The sequence below is a fragment of the Phoxinus phoxinus genome, assembly GCF_949152265.1.
Source record: "Phoxinus phoxinus genome assembly, chromosome: 22".
Lineage (NCBI taxonomy): Eukaryota > Metazoa > Chordata > Actinopteri > Cypriniformes > Leuciscidae > Phoxinus > Phoxinus phoxinus.
In genome coordinates this window covers 4,531,161-4,555,388 of record NC_136897.1, presented here as the reverse complement: position 1 = coordinate 4,555,388, position 24,228 = coordinate 4,531,161, and the positions used below count along the sequence as shown (strand labels likewise).

Genomic DNA, 24,228 nt, shown 5'->3' with positions numbered 1-24,228 from the left:
CTGAATAATACATATACAATACAGACAGTATGGAATAATAGACGTTACATTTGAACAGATTAGCTATTTAGGCTACTGATCCATACAACAAAAAATATTTAATTTATAGCCTAGTATTAATATGCTTGCCTTACACAGCTATTAGTTACACTGATTTGAAGGGGCGGGGCTACATAAGGTCTGTTAATGTAATCATATGTTTTGGCATTTTTTGAAAGTTTAAATCACGCCAGCAGAAAGTTTGTTGTAACTTGTTGTTAGTCTAACGTTAGCCTATACGAAGATGAGTTTCGATCGAAACAAGGCTTTCCAAAAAGGAATGGAATTGTAAGTATAGCCTACTTTATACATTATGTATTACTTATTGCAGCCTAAACCGTTTTTTTGGGAAGCAAGTATTAATTTAATGTGTCGTCGTTATAACAGCTGAGATTCGGTTTCAGAGATTAACGTTAACGGATGCGTTTCAAGCTATTTCCACTGAACTCTATTGGTAAAAACTGTCACTGGGACGGTAAACTTTAAAAAATTTCTAATATGTAGGCCTACCATTTAGGTACCAACAAGTGAACCACGCTTGTGTTTTGTAGCTAATTTTAGGTTACTTTTTTTTCTGAGAGCGTTAACGTTATCATTGTAAAAAAAAAAAGAAAAAAAAGAAAAACGTTACCAATTATCATTCAAAAAATGCTACACCATCAAATGCCTATATACAGTTTGTTACAGATGCTACATTTTCTAAATGTCAAAATCATTTGTTAACAAACAAGTATTCATTACTTTTATGAGCTCATTGTTTCTGCATTAAATTATTACATTGTTTAAATTAGGCTAATACATATTTCGCTGACTGATTTAGTACATTTCTGGAATGCATAACTTAGACAGTTACCTCTGATAACAGATCACTCTAATTGTAATGTGGCATTTTCTGCTTTAAAACGATGTGTATTGTGAAAAGCACTATACAAATAAATGTGAATTGAATTGAATACTATCCCCTTATTAAGCCAAAAAACACTGAAAAGTAAGTGTCAAGCCCTCCGAGTGAATTGAGTGTACTCAGAGATTGATCATATTTTCAGATATAGGAAGGATTTGGGTGTGGATCTGCCAGATGAGAGGACAATCGCAATGCGGCTTTCAGATGTATATGAGGACGCTGAGAGTGAGACCAGGGCAATGGATGCTCTGGAAAAGGTGGTAGTATAAAACATATATATATATATATATTCACATTTTGGCTGTTCCAGTTTAAATGAGTGTAAAGTGCTCTATCTTGTGTGTGCTGTTGTCAGGAGTTGGATATGAGGGAAGAACGTCTAAAAGAAAGAGAGAAGAAGGTAGAAATAAAAGAGGAAAAAATCAAGAGAGCAAAGGCGGCGCATGAGGAGAAGTTGCAAGTAAGGCGACATTCTGAAACAACTCCATAGATAATGAATGTGTAAACGGACTTCAATATCATCAGTAACCCCCTTTTTGTCTTTCTCTCCAGGAAAATGAGGCCATTGACCGTGACTTACAAGCAGCAGCGTCTGACCAAGCACAGACTCGTATTTATGAACAAAACATGAGAAAGCTACAAGCAGAATATGATGCCTTCATGGAGAAGAAAAAAGAATGGGAGAAGAGAGAGGCAAAAAAGTCTGGAAAGGTAGTCATAGTATTATACTAATAATAGGCTAATAGTCCCACCTTACAATTAGAAGAGCCAATCACATCGCAAGTTTGGCTTGGTCTTATTTGATGTGCGGTTCAATTGTCAGTTTTCTGAACGATTGGGCAGAAAATATCTGCATAAAGTTATTGATTTATATATTTTTTTATGTTTAAAGACAAGGTGCATTTCTTGGAATTGTACATTATCCCCATCTTTATATCTAAAGTACTCTATACTAATGTTCCCATCTTTCTCTCTCTTTCCCCTTATTTAATGCCATTTGAACTGAAGAACACTTCAAAAAGTAAATGTCAGGCAGTGGAAGTGCGAGAAGAGATGGCCGGGATGAGGGAAGCGCAGGAGCAGGAAAAAAAGAAATTAATGGAGGAAACAAAGGAATCCGACCTTGAAAACCTGCAACTGACAAGACAACTGGTTCAGCAAAGGGCATTGCTTACGAGCATATGTGCCGGAATAGAAGAATCTGTAAATACACACAAACACACACATACATTTATACACAAAAACACACACTGATGTCACTGTGGTACATATGTCTTCTGTACAGTTCTGTCTCATAAGATTACAGACTATTCGTGTGTTTTACAGAAACTACAACATGACGAACCGCAAGCCGAGGAGCTCCCGGATTCTCAGATTGCGGCCGGGATCCAGAAGGTGTACGACAGGCTCACAGGTGGTCATGAGAGTGCGTCCCACATTACAGACCCCATCCAGCAGTTGGACATGGTAAATATTAATGCTCAAATACTTCTGCCATTCTTGAAGGAATCTGTATTTGTTGTTGATATGATTTTTAAAATGAAAATGAGGTACAGTAAAGATTTAAAGATGTTTTTGGTCAATCATTTTCTTTTCTTTTGTAATTTTCCCAACCAGATTGGGGGCTTTCATCGGCTTGCATCGGCAGCTGCATTTCAAAATTCTGACGATGCGAGTCGAACCAAGACGAAGGCCAACAAGAGCAAGAAGTGTTTAAGAAAAAATAAAAAATGAGAAAAAAAATCATCATTGACCCGTTTTTGGATCGTGCACTGGGGTGTGAGGGACAGCAGGGATACTGTATGGACATTAAAAGATGATCAAATAAAACAGTTTTCCTGGGGGTGATTTTTATTCAAACTAACATTTTTTTAAACGTTTGTTATGAAGTGTACATTAAAACATTAGTTAGCCTGAAAGTTTTTCTCGAAGAATAAGAGTAAGCACAAAAGTAGGGCTGCATAAGTTTTAGTTCGAATTCCCTCACCACTCAAAACGCCAGAGTTTTTGCCCAGTGCTGAGATCTGCACACTCAAATCCTCTCGTTATAATTTAACTTGTAAAAAAAACAAATGTAGGCTAAACAAGATATTTATTGTACAGTCCGAACTTTATGAGACGGCAATTAATTAAAGGGGCGGGTGATGAACTGAGAAATCTAATTTTCCTTGAGATTTTGACATAATAATAGAGCTATTAATATCTTTATAAAACATTTCTATAATATCAATGAAATTATTGCCAAAACCAAAAACTTTCAGTGAATGGAGTAAGAAGCCGTGTTTGATGGTGTCAAAGGCTTTACAACAATCTAACCACACAATAAGAGCCCCTGAATCAATTTGATCAGAATAGTCTAGAAGGTCAATTATAAGGCGAATGTTATTACTAATGTGTCTATTTTTCATGAAACCTGTTTGAGTCTCATTAATGATTTGATTTAATCCGGATTTTAATCTTTTTGCATATACTAGTGCAAACAATTTATAGTCTGTATGTAATAAAGTGATAGGTCTCCAATTATCTATATTATGGGCATCTTTATCTGGTTTAGGAATCAGGGAAATGAATCCTTGTTTCATAGTTGTGACCAAATCCTTTTTTAATATACATTCATTAAACAGTAAGAAAGGGGGATCTTCCAATACCTTCCAAAGGTGTTGGTCAAATTCAACTGAAAGCCCATCTGGACCCGGACTCTTACCGGGTCCTTATTTTCATATATTGGGGAGCTGCAATATAAAAATAGGCTGCATTCCTCTCTCCCTTTTCTATCCATCTAGCTCTTGAACGCACAAAAGCTCCATTAGTCTTGCTAATATACAAGTCATCAAGTTTTAGTTTTAAGGACTGGAGCTCACTCTCCTGTGTTTGAGAGAGTGTCTGAACTTTCCAAAGAGTATCAATTTTGTTTAATAGATCTGTTTCTTTACAATTTCTGTCTTTTTTTTTATTTCTTATACTTCTCATAGCCAATTCTCTGGATTTGAATTTAAATAACTCCCATTTAGATGCATAAACTGATTCCTCTGGATTAAAGATATTGGAGGCTAATGTTTCAAAAAAATTTGTTGTACAAATGTTATCTTCTAAGAGTTGTTAAGTTTCCAATATCCACGGAGGCAGCTGGGTTTACGAACAGTCTGTAAAGACATGCAGCTCGATCAGAAGGTGATCTGAAAAGGCCGCATAATGATGGGAGATATCTTGAACATGTTGTAGCAGACTGGGTGAAATAAGAAATAGGTCAATTCTCGATTTTAAAGACTTAGACGCATTGCTCCATGTATATTCAAATGAATTACTATTAAAGTAGCGCCACGAATCCAGTAAAGATAGATTTTTGAAAGACTTTTCAGTAAAGAGAGATCTTATCATGGTTTATGTATTTCTTTTAATTATATTGTTTCGGTCTGATTGCCAGGGAAGCTAATTTTGTCTCATTTTCTTGCAATCACATTGCTATGCTGTTTATTAATATTTTTTTAATTATATTTTATCAGTAGGAAATCGCGCTGAAGAAGTCTCGTTCCGAACACATCGCGATATTTGGCATCAGTTGGTTCACGTGGTGTGCCAGATGTTGGTAAGTAGTCGTAAATACGCTGTCCTAATAATGTTTGATATAATGTCTTTTCTGTTTGTCGATATTTATCAGATTAGCTCACGTTCAGTCACTGCATTATATCTGTCATCTCCACGGAGGCTTTGCGTTTTATTATGCGATCACCGGTGATCACCGTGAGATGCATGCCGGTTAGAAATCTGTCCGAGTGCGGGCCGCCTGGCTCTGATGTCATGCTGACGTATGTCAAAAATCTCTCGCGAGCGTAAGGCACGCCTGTCGGATTCTGCAGTCGAGCGCAGTTGCTCTCCACCGACTTATGGAAGGCCAAAAGGGACAAAACCTGTGAAACTGACGCGTTAACACGCATTTACGCGTTAACACGCAATTTAAGCGTTAACACCGATTTACGGGTTAACACATAATGACGTGTTAACATGTAAATGCGTGTTAACGCGTAAATACATTTTTGGGACATTAGCACCACCTGCTGGGTTGCTGCTCAAACACAGAGAAAGCTTGTAAATACCAGTTTTTAATGTGAAATACATGTTCAACAATGTACTTTTCATCTGTTAAAACTAGGCATATAGCCTACATATAAGTACAGCATATTTTAAATAAGCCTCTGAAAGTCATGACCATTTTCACAATCACAAAGTTTTGTTTGGATAATTACACATTTCCTTCAAATAGTATTTTCATGTAGCCTACACTCCTACTGTAGCATATTTACGCGTTAACACGCATTTACGTGTTAACACGTCATTATGTGTTAACCCGTAAATCGGTGTTAACGCTTAAATTGCGTGTTAACGCGTAAATGCGTGTTAACGCGTCAGTTTCACAGGTTTTGTCCCTTTTGGCCTTCCATACTGGACAGGATAATTGTGGCTCAGCGGCTGACCTGAGATCTGCATAGACAGTATGGAGATCTGCCGCCACAGTTTGGTTGTTCTTCTTGAGTGTTATTGGCTGTTGACAGTGGCTGTTCGGTGCTTTACCGCCATCAACCGAACTGGAGCGAAATACAGATACTATTTTTATTTTTATTTTTTATTGAAAATATCAAGATTTACAGACAAACATGGCTGCATAAAAATACAGATACTATTGATTTGAAGCCTTACTTAACCTTACATTAAAAGTAAAACAATCATTATTTTTGTTTTTCAAGAACACACTGGTGGTCAAAATTTGGAATATAAAAAAAAACATTAAAGGAATAGTTCACTTAAGAATTAAAACTCTGTCATTATTTACTCACCCTCAAGTTGTTTCAAACCTGTATGAAATTATTTCTTCTGCTGAACACAAAAAGAAGATGTTTTGAAGAATGTCGGTAACCAGACAATTGATGGACCCCATTGACTTACTTTTTCCCCTTTCCTACCATTGAAGTCAATGATGTCCATCAATTGTCTGGTTACCGACATTCTCCAAAATGTATTTTGTGTTCAGCAGAAGAAAGAAATTAATACAGGTTTGAAACAACTTGAGGGTGAGTAAATAATGACAGAGTTTTAATTTATTAAATTATTCCTTTAATGTTTTTTTTTTGTTTTTGCTTTAGAAAGAAGTCTCAACATGATGCATTTAATCGATCAAAAATACAGAAAAAACGTAATATTATGAAATATTTATATAAATTTAAAATAACTGTTTGAATGTAGCCTTTTAACTGTGGTCAAAGCTGAATTTTCAGCACCATTACCCCAGTAGTAATCATTCTAATATGCTGATTTGCTGCTCAAATGCTTAGTTATTAACAATGGTTCTCATTATTATCAATGCTGAAAACGTGTTTGAGGCTTAGGCTAATATTGTTGTGGAAACCATGGTTAATTTTTTTTCAGGATTTTATGATGAATTGTAATTTCAAAAGAACATAATTTATTTAAAATATAAATATGTTGTAACATTATGTATTTACTAATAATTTACTAATAATTTAATAAAAATATTGATTCCTTTCTTTTTTAAAATCTTACTCCCCCAAAGCCCGGGTTCGGGTGGTTAGAACTCACTGCCTAAGGTCCAGAAGTTAAGTCGTTTTTTTTTCATGAGATTATTTCAAGAGCGTAGATTTGGTTTGAACATTGGGGGGGTTTTCATGTGATCATGGTATAAATATTGGGGGGGTTGTGGGGGGGTTGTAATGCATAGATTTAAATATTGGGGGGGTTACCCCCCCCCCCCCCCCCACACAAATTACGCCCCTGGATTATTGTCATCATTGTTTTAATCAATGCTTGTGACAAATATTCTGGGTTGCTGTTTCAAATTAATATAATATACGTGCGGCACACACACACACACACACACACACACACACACACACACACACACACACACACACACACACACACACACACACACACACACACGTCCAAATAGCTTCGCACCGAGCGCACGTCAGAAACAGAGGACAGGGTGTGTGTGTGTGTGTTCATCTGAGCCTCGATCATTGGTCCGTCACTGCCCGTCAATGTCAGAATAATTGAGATGACCAATCAAATCAAAGTAGGCGGGCTTTATGTTCACCACAGAAGCGGCTGAGCGCACTGACGCGACATTTATTTCCAATGGAGTACGGGAGCTTCATGATAGAGGGCTGCATTGGGATTGAGTCCCGCCGGGTCCCGCGGGACCCAACGCAAATCTCGCGGGAGCGGGCGGTTTGAACTTTGCTGCGGGCGGGAACGGGCGGCTAAAAAAAACACCGCGGGATAGGGAGGTTGCCTAGCGACATGATGGAGATGTCAATAAATGATGTAGAAAAGAACCTCAAACTAGGTATTTACAGCACAAAACCTAAGCGCAAGGCAAGTCTGACATTTGGAGAAGTTTCTCAATTGTTTTTGATAAAGATGGAAAGGAACTGGACTTTGTTCATTGTGACAAATGTCTAAAGAAACGCGCGGTAGCCTAAGCGTTTTAGATGTCCCCGACTATTCGTCTTCCTGACCAGTGCGTCAGAATGCATGCAGGCCAGGGAAACGAAACAAACAACCGCATGAATCTCTTTAATAAAAGCAATACAAATGCGTGTTTTTTCCTGCGGGACGGGAGAAGACACAAAATCAGTGCATCTCTATTATTGTGCGGGAATAGATTCTCAGAGTTTTGCGGGTGCGGGCGGGAGTGGACATGCATATTGCGGGAGCGGGCGGGAGTGTAACACATATGTTGCGGGAGCGGGCGGTAATGGTCAGAAATTCGGCGGGCGCGGGCGGGAGCGGGATGAAGAAAACAGTCCCGCGCAGGGCTCTACTTCATGAGTTCCGATTTTATATACTGTCTATGGTTCCGATCCAGAGCTGTTGAAAAACAAAGTTACGACACTCCTATAGACCGCCATATTTAACGGCTCTGTTTCGATCATTTGCGTATGGAAATTTCGGATCCGATTTGAGCTTCGGATGCGTTGCGTTGAAATATCTGAACTTCTGCGGTTAACGTTAGACCGTATGCGACCGGTTGACCGGTTGTGATGTATTATAATCAAAACTATGAGCGCGAAGCTAGAATTACCAATATTTTAACACTTTATTCTGTTAACGATATTTCTGTTATTAATAATCAGAGCAGATTTTTTATTTTTATAATTATTAAATACATATTTTTATAGATTAGCTCTAACAAATCGACTGTGTTTTTATTTTAGATGTATTGAGGATCATTTGTTTTGTGGGGATATATTTCATTAATGCATTACATTCATTAATTTTACCATCTCAAAGTTCCGTGCGAGGGGGCGAATGCGACACTCGAGGTTGCCAACCGCCAATAAACACCAAAGAAGAAGAAGAAGAAGAATGCGATATAAAATAAAAAGGAATATTGTCTATGGAATATATAGATGCATCACCCATGTAGGATGTACAGTAGGTGGCGGTAATACTCCTATGGAGTGAGCGGCCAGTAACAAGAAGGTAGAAGAAGAAGAAGAAGAATGCGACAATCGTGCATGCGAATGACGTGTGGAGTGGAAAGGCGGGGAAATGCGCTCATTTCCGAGGCGCTTCCGTTTATCTTGCCGCAGGTCACGCTTCTGAGATGATGTGTGCGCGCGCCCTCAGACACAGCAGGAGCAGATTCGGTTACAGTGACATACAGGAAGCGCGCGACTTCAACTCGAGGACAACCCTGCGGATTCATTTTAACGGTATGAGCTGCAATTGTTCTGCGTTTACTTTATTTGTTAATGTTAGTTATATCCAGTAATAATACAAGTCCAATAATAATAATACAAGTCAATGATACATACAAGTGATTCTATACAGATGTGTGTGTGTGTGTGTGTGTGTGTGTGTGTGTGTGTGTGTGTGTGTGTGTGTGTGTGTGTGTGTGTGTGTGTGTGTGAGTGAGAGAGAGAGAGACTGCTTCACATATACGTGCTTATGTGTTCTGTCTCTGTGTCTTTTGTTTTTGCGTGTCTAAAGGTGATGTAAACAATGTGACATTCTGTGAAATGTCTATAGACGTTCACCACAGCTGTGAATTGCTTTTCAAAGTAATCATCAAAATATCGTTTTAAGTATATCCTGATATCATCACTATGTATTGATGTCATACATTTGCATGTCTATTTGCATTTATTTGCACCAATCCCAATATTTGAGTCCAAAGTTGAACAAGCAGCATGCATTTGTACATTCATACAATACACTAACTGTTTAAATTCACTTTACATTACATTTGTCTTCAGTGTTATGATGGCATATCAAATCTCTTCGCTATAACTATATAGGCATGAGCCGCCCGCATGACACTCAGTAAACTCATGTGCTAGACATCTGTGAGGCATTTTCTTGTGATTTGATTTGATTTGCACAAAGACATCTAGTCTGTCATTGTCCTCCGGTGTTCGTCATGATTTTAAAAGGTTTTGTCCCAGTTGGAGATCTTTTTTAGGTTGATAATATATTTTTGAAGCTTGACCTGATTTTCTCTTGACCTATTTAGTGTTGAAACTGACATACTTAAAAAAAAAAAAAAAACTTTAATGTATAATAATGATATTTTAACATTTTATTCCTAACACTTATGGCATAAACTTTTAATTGGGTTGATATAATCCCTCTATATTTGTGACAGTGTCTTGCCATTTTCTTGAGTCACACACAGACTTCAACATTCAGCATGCAAACCACAACAATGGTAACACGTTTTTTTTTTTTTTATTAATTATACCATTACAATTTTATTTGCTATCTCTTGTCAGTATAACCCCAATAACGATAGCAAATAAAATTGTAAAGGTAAAATAAAGGCAAAAATAGTAAAATAAAGCAATTAATTTATTCATGCCCCAATGCACTATGGGAGTACACTTCTTCAGATCACAGATAGAATTAAGTTGACAAAATTTTAATGGATTAAGTTATGCTTACTTAATTAAATTAAGGCAACGAGTTTGCACAATTTAAGTTTTATTTTTTACGTTTTTTGCGCGGAAGCGATCTCGGGACCAGACCTGCGCGGTAGCGATCTCGGGACCAGACCTGCGCGGTAGCGATCTCGGGACCAGACCTGCGCGGTAGCGATCTCGGGACCAGACCTGCGCGGTAGCGATCTCGGGACCAGACCTGCGCGGTAGCGAGCAGGAAGTAATGACGCGTAATCAACGCCCCGCCCTCACTCTCCCAGAATGCTCTCTCCCTGCACTTTTCAAGTGGCCTATGTCTGCTCTGTTCCTCCGCTCCTGCTCCAATTTTTATGTTTGTTGATTGCAGTACGACAATTGTATTTAAAATAAAGTAAATACAATCTCCTCAGTCCTCCGAAGATCCCGAAAAAAAGTCAGTTGGTGCTTCAGTGACTACTTCGCTCCGAGAACCTGTCAATCACAGCTGTCAATCATGACATTGCACCACTGTTTTTATAGCATCACGTAACTAACTAAAAACAAACTTATTTCAAAAACAGACACTTGAACTTACATCAGCGTGATAAAAACGACAGCAAATGACAGAAACCACCTTTGGAAAAAATATAGTCGATTTCACGCGTGAACTCGACTATCGACTACTTTGGACTTCGACCGAAAACAGGAAGTAAATACAGGTATTTGCGCTGGCTGAAATAACATCATTTTTTTCATATCTTTCACATCTACTGCAGTCAGATTCACTCGTGTTCACTCTAAAAGAATCACTCAACATGGCTGGGCACTTGTATGACACATCAAGAATGCTAAGAGGCTAAAAGCAGGTTTAAAACTTGCCCCATTGAAGTCAACAGGGTGCAAATTTTAAAAAGAGGATAACACAGTGTAGGCAACACCGATTTTTGTCGTTGTTCTCTGTATTGACAGCACTCCAAATTTACAAAAAAAATAGCTCAATGTTAAAATTGACCGGAGTTCTCCTTTAAGGGGTTGAGCAGCATCATTATGACTATGAGATTTATACAGCAGATGTTATGTGTGTGTGATTCCCAGGTCTCCAGTATGGCAGAGTTGCTGCGGTCGCTCCTGAGCGTGGCAGAGAAAGCCGCAAATGTGGCGCGCGTCTGTCGTCAAGAAGCGTCTCTTTTTGAGCTCCTCGTGCAGGAAAAGACCGGAGCTGACAAAAACAAAAAATTCCTCCAGGACTTCAAGACGCTTGCTGATGTGGTGATCCAGGAAATGATTCGCCATGATGTTTGTGCCCAGGTTCTTAAAAACAAACCTTTCATTGAGATCCAAATTCATTGTAGTCACATTGATCAGTTTGTGTTGAGGGCTAATCATTCTTGCTTTATAATTATAGTTTCCAGAATTGACTGGCTTTATTCATGGAGAGGAGTCAAACAAGTTTGAGAATGGGCTTGGTGAGTTACCCTGTCATTGTTTTAATTGTTCTTCATTTGAAAGGATTTCACTATGCAATTATATTTAAATGCCATTCATTACCCTCTTGTGGCACTTGATCTTTGACTCTTTACGTCAGCATGAAACAAAGTAATGCGAAGTGTATTCGAGTGGAACGGCTTCTGTAAAAAGTACAAATGTGGGTTAGGTTGGGTGGGTCAGGTGGGTCGGGCTTGATTTTGTCCATAGGGAGTTGGTTGGATGGTTTGCGGTTGGTGGATCTCATGTGATTGACAGTTCTCCTCCTCGCCCTGGGCTGGCACCAGTAAACACCATAGACCGTAAACATGTGATCAGAGAAGAAAAGAAATGTCACTGATAGGGTTGCACTTTATTACAATACGTGTACTTAGTTAGTACCCAGGTATCATAGGGTGTACAGTTACATAGTTCAACAAGTTCATAGTATGTATGTGGAACAGGACTGAAAAATAAAGTTATTAAAGGTACGAGGCACGTGCATTTAAAAAAATAATGTGCATAAATAATTTAAAATGCTGCAATATTCCATGAAAAAAAAACAAGAATTGTCCATTTTGATTTCATAGTGAATTTAACTCAACTGAAATATGGAAATCTGATATATTGTGGATCGTGTGACACTATATATAAATATTTTGTTGCATGCAGAAGTTGTTTAGATGATTATTTGGAAAAAAGTAGAATCAGATAAAATTATGCGAACGTTAAAACAGGTTAAATTTAGAGTTGATGTACGGTATGTTGAGGTGTGCAGTCCTAGTAGCAGTGGTATAATAAACTATATATATAATTTCAAAAAAGATCCAAGCATTCTGTTGTAGACAACATGGGATTGGCCTAGTACAGAGCCCTGTGGGACTCCCTGTTAAGATGCATGATGCAGAAAAAAACCTTTGTAAGTGCTATCACAGGCTCTATTTACACCAAACTCCAGCAAATGTGTTTCCGATCACAGTTTTTAGCCTGGTTCATGGAGGTGTGTATGCCAGGATTTGATTTGGGGTTATGCAAACCATTTTAAAATCAGATGGGATAAAGCCAGTGGGGGGGTTGTGGCCGCAGCACCTTGTAGGCAAATGGTTGCGAGATGATAGTAAAAAAAATCATAGATATCATTATGTGGTATGAGATGCTTTGTGTACCGGAGTAACTGCGGTAATTTTCCATATTTCTACTTTTTCCATAAGTGCCACCTACTTTTAGAGTGAATTTGCATTTTCATTCAGCCCATCTGCCAGTTATATAACATGCATAATAATTTATTAGGCTGAAACGTGAGGTTTATCATTTATAAAAATTGTTTTTGTCAAAACTTGAATGGCAAAATAGTTTAAGTCATAGGTTTTATGGTCATTTACAGTTTAGGATGTTTCCATGTAGTTTCAAAAGAACGTTGCTACCTAAAAAATTTGATCTGCCGATTCAAAGCTATTTTTAGATTATTATTTTTTTAATTTAACTGCCGATTCAAAGCTATAATTGTTTAAAAAAAAAATTTTTAATTGCCGATTCAAAGCAATTTATAAAATAAAAAAATTTAACTGCCGATTCAAAGCTATTTTTTAATTTATTATTCATTATTTAACTGCCGATTCCAATCTATTTTTATTATTTAAAATGTAACTGCCGATTCCAAGCTATATTATATTATACAGTTTAGGATGTTTCCATGTAGTTTCAAAAGAACATTGCTACCTAAAAAACATGTAGTTCTATTCTAATTTAGAATTTTCTGAAACGATTTTATCTGCCGATTCAAAGCTATTTTAGATTTTTTTTTTTTATTATCTAACTGCCGATTCAAAGCTATTTTTTTATTTATTATCTAACTGCCGATTCAAAGCTATTTTTTTATTTATTATCTAACTGCCGATTCAAAGCTATTTTAGATTTTTTTATTTATTATCTAACTGCCGATTCAAAGCTATTTTAGATTTTTTTATTTATTATCTAACTGCCGATTCAAAGCTATTTTTTAATTTATTATCTAACTGCCGATTCAAAGCTATTTTTTAATTTATTATCTAACTGCCGATTCAAAGCTATTTTTAGATTTTTTAATTTATTATCTAACTGCCGATTCAAAGCTATTTTTTTATTTATTATCTAACTGCCGATTCAAAGCTATTTTTAGATTTTTTAATTTATTATCTAACTGCCGATTCAAAGCTATTTTTAGATTTTTTAATTTATTATCTAACTGCCGATTCAAAGCTATTTTTTTATTTATTATCTAACTGCCGATTCAAAGCTATTTTTAGATTTTTTAATTTATTATCTAACTGCCGATTCAAAGCTATTTTTTTATTTATTATCTAACTGCCGATTCAAAGCTATTTTTAGATTTTTTAATTTATTATCTAACTGCCGATTCAAAGCTATTTTTAGATTTTTTAATTTATTATCTAACTGCCGATTCAAAGCTATTTTTAGATTTTTTAATTTATTATCTAACTGCCGATTCAAAGCTATTTTTTATTTATTATCTAACTGCCGATTCAAAGCTATTTTTAGATTTTTTAATTTATTATCTAACTGCCGATTCAAAGCTATTTTTTTATTTATTATCTAACTGCCGATTCAAAGCTATTTTTAGATTTTTTAATTTATTATCTAACTGCCGATTCAAAGCTATTTTTAGATTTTTTAATTTATTATCTAACTGCCGATTCAAAGCTATTTTTAGATTTTTAAATGTATTATCTAACTGCCGATTCAAAGCTATTTTTAGATTTTTTAATATATTATCTAACTGCCGATTCAAAGCTATTTTTAGATTTTTTTTTATTATCTAACTGCCGATTCAAAGCTATTTTTAGATTTTTTAATTTATTATCTAACTGCCGATTCAAAGCTATTTTTAGATTTTTTTTATTTATTTAACTGCCGATTCAAAGCTATTTTTTTTATTTATTATCTAACTGCCGATTCAAAGCTATTTTTAGATTTTTTAAATTTATTATCTAACTGCCGATTCAAAGCTATTTTTAGATTTTTTAATTTATTATCTAACTGCCGATTCAAAGCTATTTTTAGATTTTTTAATTTATTATCTAACTGCCGATTCAAAGCTATTTTTAGATTTTTTAATATATTATCTAACTGCCGATTCAAAGCTATTTTTAGATTTTTTAATTTATTATCTAACTGCCGATTCAAAGCTATTTTTAGATTTTTTAATTTATTATCTAACTGCCGATTCAAAGCTATTTTTAGATTTTTTTATTTATTATCTAACTGCCGATTCAAAGCTATTTTTAGATTTTTTTATATATTATCTAACTGCCGATTCAAAGCTATTTTTAGATTTTTTTTATTTATTATCTAACTGCCGATTCAAATCTATTTTTAGATAAAAAAAATTAATCTAACTGCGATTCAAAGCTATTTTTAGATTTTTTTTATTTATTATCTAACTGCCGATTCAAAGCTATTTTTAGATAAAAAAAATTAATCTAACTGCGATTCAAAGCTATTTTTAGATAATTTTTTTAATCTAACTGCCGATTCAAAGCAATTTATTAAAAAATATATATATATTTAACTGCCGATTCAAAGCTATTTTTAGATTTACTATTTATTATTTAACTGCCGATTCAAATCTATTTTTATTATTTAAAATTTAACTGCCGATTCCAAACTATATATATATATATATTTTTTAACTATGCTTCTGTGATAGCAGAGAACACTCAAACTCCGAGCTAGTCAATGTATTAATCGAATACATTGTGATTGTATGTCCATCAGGGGAGAGTGTTACTGTGACGGTCTGTGCTCAGGAACGGGACACGACTGCTCTGCTGGCTAAAGTCCTGGACGGGGATCAAACCGCCGCGTCCCTCCTGAGCAAAGCCATCCACCAGGACCTTCAGCTCAGAGATGAAACCGCTGACTCTCTGCAGCTGTCAATCAGCCCCGCCGACGTGGGCATCTGGATCGATCCCATCGGTAATGCGTTTGTTATTTTCTGTCCAGAAAATTAAATAATTTGTTTAACTTAGATATTTACATGTACAGTATTCTGCGTAGACTGTAACTAGTTGGGTCATCATTGGATTTGTCATCTATAAAGGTTAAAGAAAGAAATTAGCCGGGGTGCCCCTCACAAAAATGTGGGGAAATTTTGTGAGAGCCCTATATCCAATATGGCTGCCGTCAGCCAAGCTGGAAATGATCCTTCTAATGGTTTTGCCCACAGTGCTGCATAAATAATACATGGTTTCTGAGACCATTTGGGTCAAGAAATTCATAAATGATGTAGATTTATTGATTCGACCCATTTTTGACCTTCAAATTCAAGATGGCCGCCAATTTTTGCTCTTTAAAGGGATAGTTCGCTTTAAAATAAAAATGATGTCATCATATACGCGCTCTGACATTTCATACTATTTGTATTTATAAGTGATTCTTTCTTGTACGACAGGCTTAAAGTTTGTTGTCATACCTTGACAGTTTCGACTGCTGACTCTGAAGCGTGACGTCTATGGGTGTGATGTATTTAGTTTCGTCATTCCACCGGTGGGATGGACTGTTGATGTGTTGTTTTGGATGTTATGATCAGTGATGGATGAAGCAATAAGGATTTTTGGATGTTAAACCGTGTGATACATGCATTTACTTGGACCTAAAGGCATATTTTGTCTGTAATTCATGGCTTTCAATAGAAATTTGTGGAATTTTGCCATAAAAATCTTTAAAGGCCGTTTTCTCAAAATTAGTTTTTTCTCACACTCCTATAGTGACGATTTTCCACTTCTGTAGCCCCTACATACACCAAACTTCAGTCATATTCCTAACTATATTGAGAAAGTTTGTCCAGAGGGATTGGTTGATGTATCATTCTTGTCCTGATTTATGACATTTTATGCCTAAAAATAGGGCGTAATTTAAGGTTATTGGCAGTATTTTCTGATTTACAAGGTAACAAAAGGAGATATTAATAATCCCCTCTGGTAATGTCTTTTCATTGAATATATCAACAAAATGCAAAAATAATTTTGAACCTTGTTTTTTTCAATGGTCAGATTTGTCACTTCAAAATATATGCAAAATAGCACATATTTAATTAGATATAGCCTGATTAGCACATTTAAACATAAAATTACAGAAAACTTGCAATACATTTTTTTCTCCTATTCATGTGAGTAATCAACTGGTAAAGTTTCATGGTGATATCTGTAAGTTAAAAAAATATACCCTATTTACTTGTAGTGTCTCGCCTTAAAGAGCAAAAATAGGCGGCCATCTTGAATTTGAAGGTCAAAAATGGGTCAAATCAATAAATCTACATCATTTATGAATTTCTTGACCCAAATGGTCTCAGAAACCATGTATTATTTATGCAGCACTGTGGGCAAAACCATTAGAAGGATCATTTCCAGCTTGGCTGACGGCAGCCATATTGGATATAGGGCTCTCACAAAATTTCCCCACATTTTAGTGAGGGGCACCACGGCTAATTTTTTTCTTTAACCTTTATAGATGGCAAATCCAGTGAGAAACGAACCTTCGCTCTCCATGGTCACGGAACTGCTATAGTGACCCAACTAAACTGCTTAGACTAAAAATTAGATAACTAACTTGTAAGACGAGTCTTAAAGGGACAGTTCACCCAAAAAGTTCCCTTGATTTACTCACCCTGAAGCCATCCTAAGTGTATATGAAATTCTTCCTTCAGACGAACACAATCAGAGTTATATTAAAAAATGTCCTGGCTCTTCCCAGGCTATAATGGGAGTGAATGGGCACCTTTTAAAGTTCATTAAAGCGCATCTATCCATCATTAGTGTCCCAAACGCCTCCGAGGGGTTAATAAAGGCCTTCTGAAGCGAAGCGTTGCGTTCTTGTAAGAAAAATATCCATATTTGAAACTTTATCGACTAAAATAACTATGATTTACGCCAAAAGAGTAACACTTGACTATGTATGACGTAGGAGTAGCGTAAGCTTTGACTCCTCTCGTGGTTCAAACACACAGGGCTGGGCAACCGCGTTTATCATTCCGTTGTGCGTCAATTCAAGTGTTACTCTTGTGGCGTAAATCGATGCGTACGGCCTAGGGATGCTCATTTCGGTTAATTTTCCCGACCGAAAACCGCAGCTCGTTATCCGATTATTAACCGTTAACTGATAAGATTATAATATTGAATTGGCATTAAATAAAAATAAAATGAACGAGTGTCTCTGAGCCGTTAAAAATAACAAAAAAATGTAAAAAAAAATTATCACTGGTTTATTTTAACGTGCAGAACAGATCAACAACAGAACCTGGATCCACATGATCACGCACCTGCAGAATTTCTGACAGTGACAACAGAGAAAAACAGAATATATATATAAAAAACTAAAATCGGCCTACACTTAATATATTTTTTAAACTAAAATAATTAACAAATTAAGATGACAAGAAGAAAACACGGAATCAGTTTGAAGCTTTAAAAAAACAGGGTTTTTCCCCCATCCCCATCAGACTACGTTTTTTCGTCAAATAAAAATAGCAGGCCTACCTCAATCCACAGCTAGTCTAGTTCTTATTTGAAAAAAAGTAACATGTCTACATGAGTCTCTGATGGCACAGATGTCCCGGGAATACAGAGATAGCGTATCGCTAGAGTGGCCAACTTCGGACATGGTCAAACATGTGGATGTTTGCTTCGCAAGTGATAGCCTATTGCATTGTACTCGCACTACTGCTTTATTTTAATACCGCGTAGCATATTTTGCAAGTAACTTCGTCGCCCTTTCTGTCGAAATGGTCCCACACAGTAGGCTACTTCTTTTCGCTTGCTTCATTTAGCTTGCTCAGCGAAATGTCTTTATATGTCTATATATAACAAATATAGGCTATATACTTTTTTTTTTTTTACCACGCAGCAAACAAACAACAACAAAAAAAGCTAAAAATCTATATTTATTTTTTTACTTTTAAACCGTTTAACTGATAAACTGATTAACTGTTCAACCTAATTGGTCAAATTTTTTACTTTCGGTTAACGGTTAAACGGTCAATATGAGCATCCCTAGTACGGCCGTCTTACACGAACGCATCACTTCACTTCAGAAGGCCTTTATTAACCCCCATGAGAAGAATGTCACATATACACAGAGGATGGGTTCAGGGTGAGTAATTTTAAATTTTTTGGGTGAACTATCCCTTTAATTTAGCAGCTATGTTTATGAAACCGGTCAGTCAGGTGTGTCATTGTTCAGTACAGTAGTTGCAGAACTAGTTGCAGGCATGTACACGAGACATTCAAAACTAAGTGGAAAAAAAGCTAATGTGAAACATGACTACAGAAACTGTGGTTGAAACTGGAAACAAATAGTTTTGAAACAATTCAACCTGTAGAATGGAAAACAAAAGTTCCAGCCAGTTAAATGCCTTGTTTTTTTTCTCAGTGTGTGAATTGTTCAGGTTATCAACAGATGTATGTGTGTTATTTTCTTCGAACAGACAGTACAAGTCAGTACATTGAAGGGAAAGAGGAAGAGGAGCCGGATGAAGGCTTCTGTCCTTCTGGACTCCCGTGTGCTCTGGTTCTGATTGGGGTTTATTTACGAGCCACTGGTCAACCAGTCATGGGTGTCATAAACCAGCCGTTCAACCGCAAAGACTCCACGGGTAAAGGGTAAGAGTGCAGCTTTACTGTGTGCAAATGTAGTCACCGCTAAAGGGGTTTATTACACTATAAAGTAAATATCACAATAATAAATAAATTAGTATCACTTAAAGGTACAATATATAAGAATTTTGTAATAAAATATCCAAAAACCACTTGCACGGTGTGATATATTTCCTGCAGTCGTGTACTTACAATATCCCAAAAGTTCCCAAAGATTTTTAATTTCAGAGAAATTTCCATTTTTCAATAATGGCTCGTCCCAGAATCCCTGTTCACTTGTCGCCTGTCTCTGACGTAATATCCGCGCTATCCCTGGTTTCCGCTCGTACTGCCATAGTAACCATGGCGACAGACGTGGACATCTGCGTAGTGTGTAACGTCTAGCTGCGCACTGTTGTTTCGTTCAAACATTATGGATCATGGCAAGCAGACTTTGGGACAAAAGGAGAACTAAAACGAGGATTAGACAGGTGAGCAAATGTACATAAAACGAATCAATGTTATATAGATCAAAATGATGAAATGTTAGAATATGATCAGTATGTTATTCTGATATTGATCTAGTTTACTGCTAGTCTCATATAGCAAACAATCTAACACAGAATAACATTATAACTTTCAACACTCAAATGCAGTTTAGTGTGATAGTGTAAGGTTAGTGAAACAAATCATTTTCATTTTTGGGCGAACTTTAATAACCCTTCTATGTTTATGCAACCGGTCAGTCAGGTGTGTCATTGTTCAGTAGTTGCAGAGCTAGTTGCAGGCATTTACACGAGATATTTCTGTGGAAAAAAGCTAATGTGAAACATGACTACAGAAACTGTGGCTGAAACTGGAAACAAATAGTTTTGAAACATTACAAAAATTAACTAGGGCTGCAACTAACGACTATTTTAATAATCGATTAATCTGTCGATTATTTTTTCGATTAATCGGATAAAAATAAAAAAGCATTCATTTCCAACCCTTTATTCAAAAACAGAACTGACAGTGCAAATTCACAGTGCAAAAAAATCTTGAGAAAGTGCACAAACAGGTTGCTCCTTGAACATCCCTGAGCTGTTAAAGTAATATTTTTTTTTTAAATTGACTAACACAAAAAAAACAAAAAATGTGCTTTACATCTGCCAAATATATAGGACTTTTTTTTTTAAATAAAGTGCACAAAAAGATGTATATTTTTGTTTAAGGGACCTGAGCTGTCAGAACAATAAATAATTTTTTTAAAATAAAGAAAAATACAAATCAGAAAACTTAACAGGATTTGTTTAAATGTCAGAACTTGTTCTCCACACTACACTCACAGACGCACACACTCACAGATGCATACACTCACAGACGCACAAATTCTCACACTCACAGACGCACACACTCACAGATGCACACACTCACAGACGCACAAATTCTCACACTCACAGACGCACAAATTCTCACACTCGCAGACGCACACACTCACAAAAAAAAAAATACAATGGATTGACCACCTCGTATGGTGTGTATTTTGCAGCTCATCCTTTCCGAGCATATAGTGAAGTTTCTCTGAGTCATTTAGACTTAGAGTAAAGAATGAAAAATTCAGTGCTGCTCGGACACACTCGGTCTCTCTTGCGCGCAAATAGACTCGGTCTCTATCGCGCGCTCTCAGAGGCACTCGTTCTCTCTCGCGCGCAGACACACTCGCGCACAAACACACTCTATATCGCGCGCTCTCGGACACACTCGGTCTCTCTTGCCCGTGCAGACACACTCGCGCGCAAACACGTGTCTCAAGCACAGTGTCGCTCGCGGAGTTCGCTTCGCTTTTGTCCAGTCCGGCGCCTCATAGATCTGCGCTCAACTAAAAATGTTTTTTTTTTTAACATCGCCGTCGCGCGACACAACGAATCGATAATGAACTTCGTTGCCAACTATTTTGATAATCGATTTTATCGATTCGTTGTTGCAGCCCTAAAATGAATGACAAAAAAATGACAGCGCTGCGTTACCTCACAAGTTTCATTCGTCTAATAAACTGTCCTGTGTGAGTAGTAATTCAGGACTTGCGGGTACGTTAGTTCGGTAGAATTAAATCTCCTCATTCCTTTATATCCGCGGGACTCGCGTGTGGCGCTGATATCTGTCTCTCATTAGCAATCGCGCTCTGCTTCACATCACAGTCATGACAAAAACATCAATGTATTCACTCATCCATAAACATTATTAGATCCATAGATTGATGACAAGTTCCATAATTCTGCAGCGACCCCTAGCGGCGGAAAAATTTACATATTGTATATTTAAGTGATTGAGTTGGACACCAAAAATGCAGTTAAAAAAAATCGAACTATTTGAGAATGGAGAAATTATATTGATTAAGAGTTTCAAGAATGACAAAAAAGTAATCTGATTACATCATGCACGTTACTTTACTCATTGCATCAAAAAAAGTAATTGATTATAGATAGATGTTTCGAAAAGGCTTGCATGCACGTTTATGTGAAAAAAAAGTCACAAAATTTCAAGAAGAAATAAATAGTTTAACCACTGCTATAGAGTGTGTGTCAAACACAGTAAGAAGGATTGAAGCTATCATGACCCAATACGTATGTTACTGTACTCCATAATGTCGTGATTGTGTCCTGCTTGTAGATGGAGAGGCCAGCACATCTGGGGCGTCTCGTATGGAGATGTGAACGTGTGCTCGCTCACTCGGCCGGCGAGTCGTCAGAGCGAGCGTGTGTCAGTTCTGCTGAGCTCCAGCGAGAGGCCGGCTGTGACGAACGCGCTCGCGGCGCTCCCCAACGGGTCGCTGATGTACGCGGCGGGCGCGGGGTACAAGCTGCTGTGTGTGGTGCGGGGCCGGGTGGACGTGTACGTGCTGTCGGAGGGGAGCACGTTTAAGTGGGACTCGTGCGCTCCTCATGCGGTGCTGCGGGCGCTGGGCGGAGGAGTGTCGGATCTGAGCCAGTGTCTCGCGGGTCACACCGCTCAACTCACATACCATCAGCCGCACACACACAGTCAAGGGGTGGACAGATGGGCCAACCGGGGAGGAATCGTCGCGTACTTGGACTCCAGCGTGATTGAGAAAGTCGTGGAGGCGCTTGCTGGGAAGATATGATATTAATAATATGATATTGTGCAAGTTTTTTTTCTTTTTTTTTCGCATGTCCTTTATGATTCTAGTTTCATAATGTATAGTGGCATATTCAAATGTTAATTTAAAGCTGTAGTTTGTTTTAGGAGAAAAGAAATATATCGTACTTATTTACAACGTTTTATTTTTTGGAAGTTTCATTTTCAGGGGAAAGGGAAGCAAAGCAATCCCTTTTTATGTTTCATTACAGATGACATCACACGCTTTAGTTCCTTGAGACGAAAGCTGGAAACTGACAGTTCTGTGGGTTTGGATTGTCATGCGCAACACACGGACATTCAGGCCCTTTTATGGGGATGTTTGTGACTTATTTCACTCTGAGAAAGGCAGAAACATCATGAGTGCAATGAGAGTCTCTCACCGGAACGACTTTTGGCTTGAGTTGCACTTTACCGTCTCATTCGAAACCTTTACGGACATTTAATAAAATATTCTGCAAGAACTAGATGCATTTAAGAAATATCGTGAAATATTATTACAGTTTAAATTAACTGTATTCTATGTTAGTATATTGTAAACTAGTTTATTCCTGTAATTACAGCATCATTACTCCAGTCTTCAGTGTCACATGATCCTTCAGAAATCACTCTAATATGATGATTTGATGCTCAATTATTAATAATGGTTCTTTCATTTTTGTTTGTGCTGCTTAACATTTCTTGTGAAAACCTTGATATATTTTTTTCAGGATTATTTGAAGTTTTTTTTTTTTTGTTCTTATCCCAGAAAGTTTTATTAACTTTTGAATGATGGCGTATCATGATTTCAACAAAAATATGAAGCAGTAAAAACTGTTTCAACATTGATAATAATCAGAAATTAATCTTGAGCAGCAAATCAGGATATTAGAATCCCTAATTACAGGAATAAATTATATATTTAAATTTATATTCAAATAGAAAACAAATCTTTAGAATATTTCAGCTTTTACTGTAATTTTGATTAAATAAATGCAGCTTTGGTGAGCAGAAGAGACTATTAAAATCATTTAAAAAAGCCTTTGTTATTCCAAACTTTTGACCACCAGTGTATGTCATGAGAGAAACATTGCTTTACTGTTCAGTATTTATGGGATATTTTATGTTCAAGACTTATAGCTGTTACAGTCTTTATTATGTATTGAAATATTAAAAATTGAATTGTTTTTTGGTATATTTGTTACCATAATGGAAAAACTTTGAGAGCAAAGGAGCTGATGGGGAAAGTGTTAAACGGCTCAGAGGAACATTGATGCCCTTTTATGTGCAAAAAAACATCAAAAAGATCCTCATTTAATTCTCTCTTGGCTTTGTGTCAGTCTCAGAGCTTATGACTAGAACAGGATCCAAAGCGTCACTTCACTGTACACATACAGGTCATGTGATTGAGTCCGTTTAGAACACATACTGGATAAAATAAAATCAAAATTGGGGTTGCAAATCACAATTTCACATTAACAAAACCCCTTTGGCTGTTCTTTAATGTGTCAAAATATTCACAATCAGCATTGGGGAAATGTGCTTTTAAAAAGTAATGCGTTATAAAATTGTGTTACTCCTTTAAAAACTATTGACTATTGTTGCGTTACATTCTCGACTCTTTTCAAGGCCTTGCAAGGTGTTTTCTTTTTCTTTTTTTGTAAGTGTTTAACGCAGTAATGTATTGAACAACAATCTATAAAACATCCACCTTCAGTTTCTTTTAAAAGCACATTAAGAATATTATATTCTGAGCACTTAGAGCGATGTACAAAAAAAGTTTTATGTAAAACGCAAGTAACGTGCATTACGTAATCAGATTACTATTGTGATGTATACTGATCACGTAATGCACATTATTGCTCGTTGCATCAAAAAAAGTAATCTGATTATGTAATGCGTGTTACTTATAATGTGTTATCTTGTTCTGTTCTTAAGTTGAAAGTGTGCAAAATGGAAATCGTACGGTTTTTGAGTCAATCACTGATACTAAGCAAACAATATTTTAGAATTTCAACTAAACAAATGAATGTTACCCTCATGAAGGCATATTTTGAGCATAACCAAAAAAGTTGACCTGCAAATGGGCGTTAATGGTTCTGGATCGTCCTAATGTTCTTCTGTCAACTCAGAATTGTAACAAATTCAATGAATGAAAGTA

At 36.5% G+C, this 24,228-nt stretch overlaps 2 protein-coding genes across 2 annotated transcripts; both read left to right on the top strand.

Moving 5' to 3' along the window:
- On the top strand, positions 1 to 8,962 carry LOC306990465 (uncharacterized protein; the record flags this gene model as incomplete). The annotated part of the gene is made up of 6 exons (XM_079597341.1): positions 1 to 327; positions 1,086 to 1,200; positions 1,299 to 1,403; positions 1,496 to 1,654; positions 2,270 to 2,410; positions 8,954 to 8,962. Exons 1-6 carry the CDS (start codon positions 284 to 286, stop codon positions 8,960 to 8,962), a joined length of 573 nt encoding a protein of 190 aa, XP_079453467.1. The 5' UTR covers positions 1 to 283.
- On the top strand, positions 8,360 to 23,261 carry inpp1 (inositol polyphosphate-1-phosphatase). Its single transcript, XM_079597715.1, has 6 exons — positions 8,360 to 8,676; positions 10,954 to 11,166; positions 11,264 to 11,324; positions 15,097 to 15,297; positions 18,803 to 18,977; positions 21,603 to 23,261. The coding sequence occupies exons 2-6, from the start codon at positions 10,963 to 10,965 to the stop codon at positions 22,072 to 22,074; spliced, it is 1,113 nt and encodes a 370-aa protein (XP_079453841.1). The 5' UTR covers positions 8,360 to 8,676; positions 10,954 to 10,962; the 3' UTR covers positions 22,075 to 23,261.
- The last annotated feature ends 967 nt before the right edge of the window (positions 23,262 to 24,228 follow it).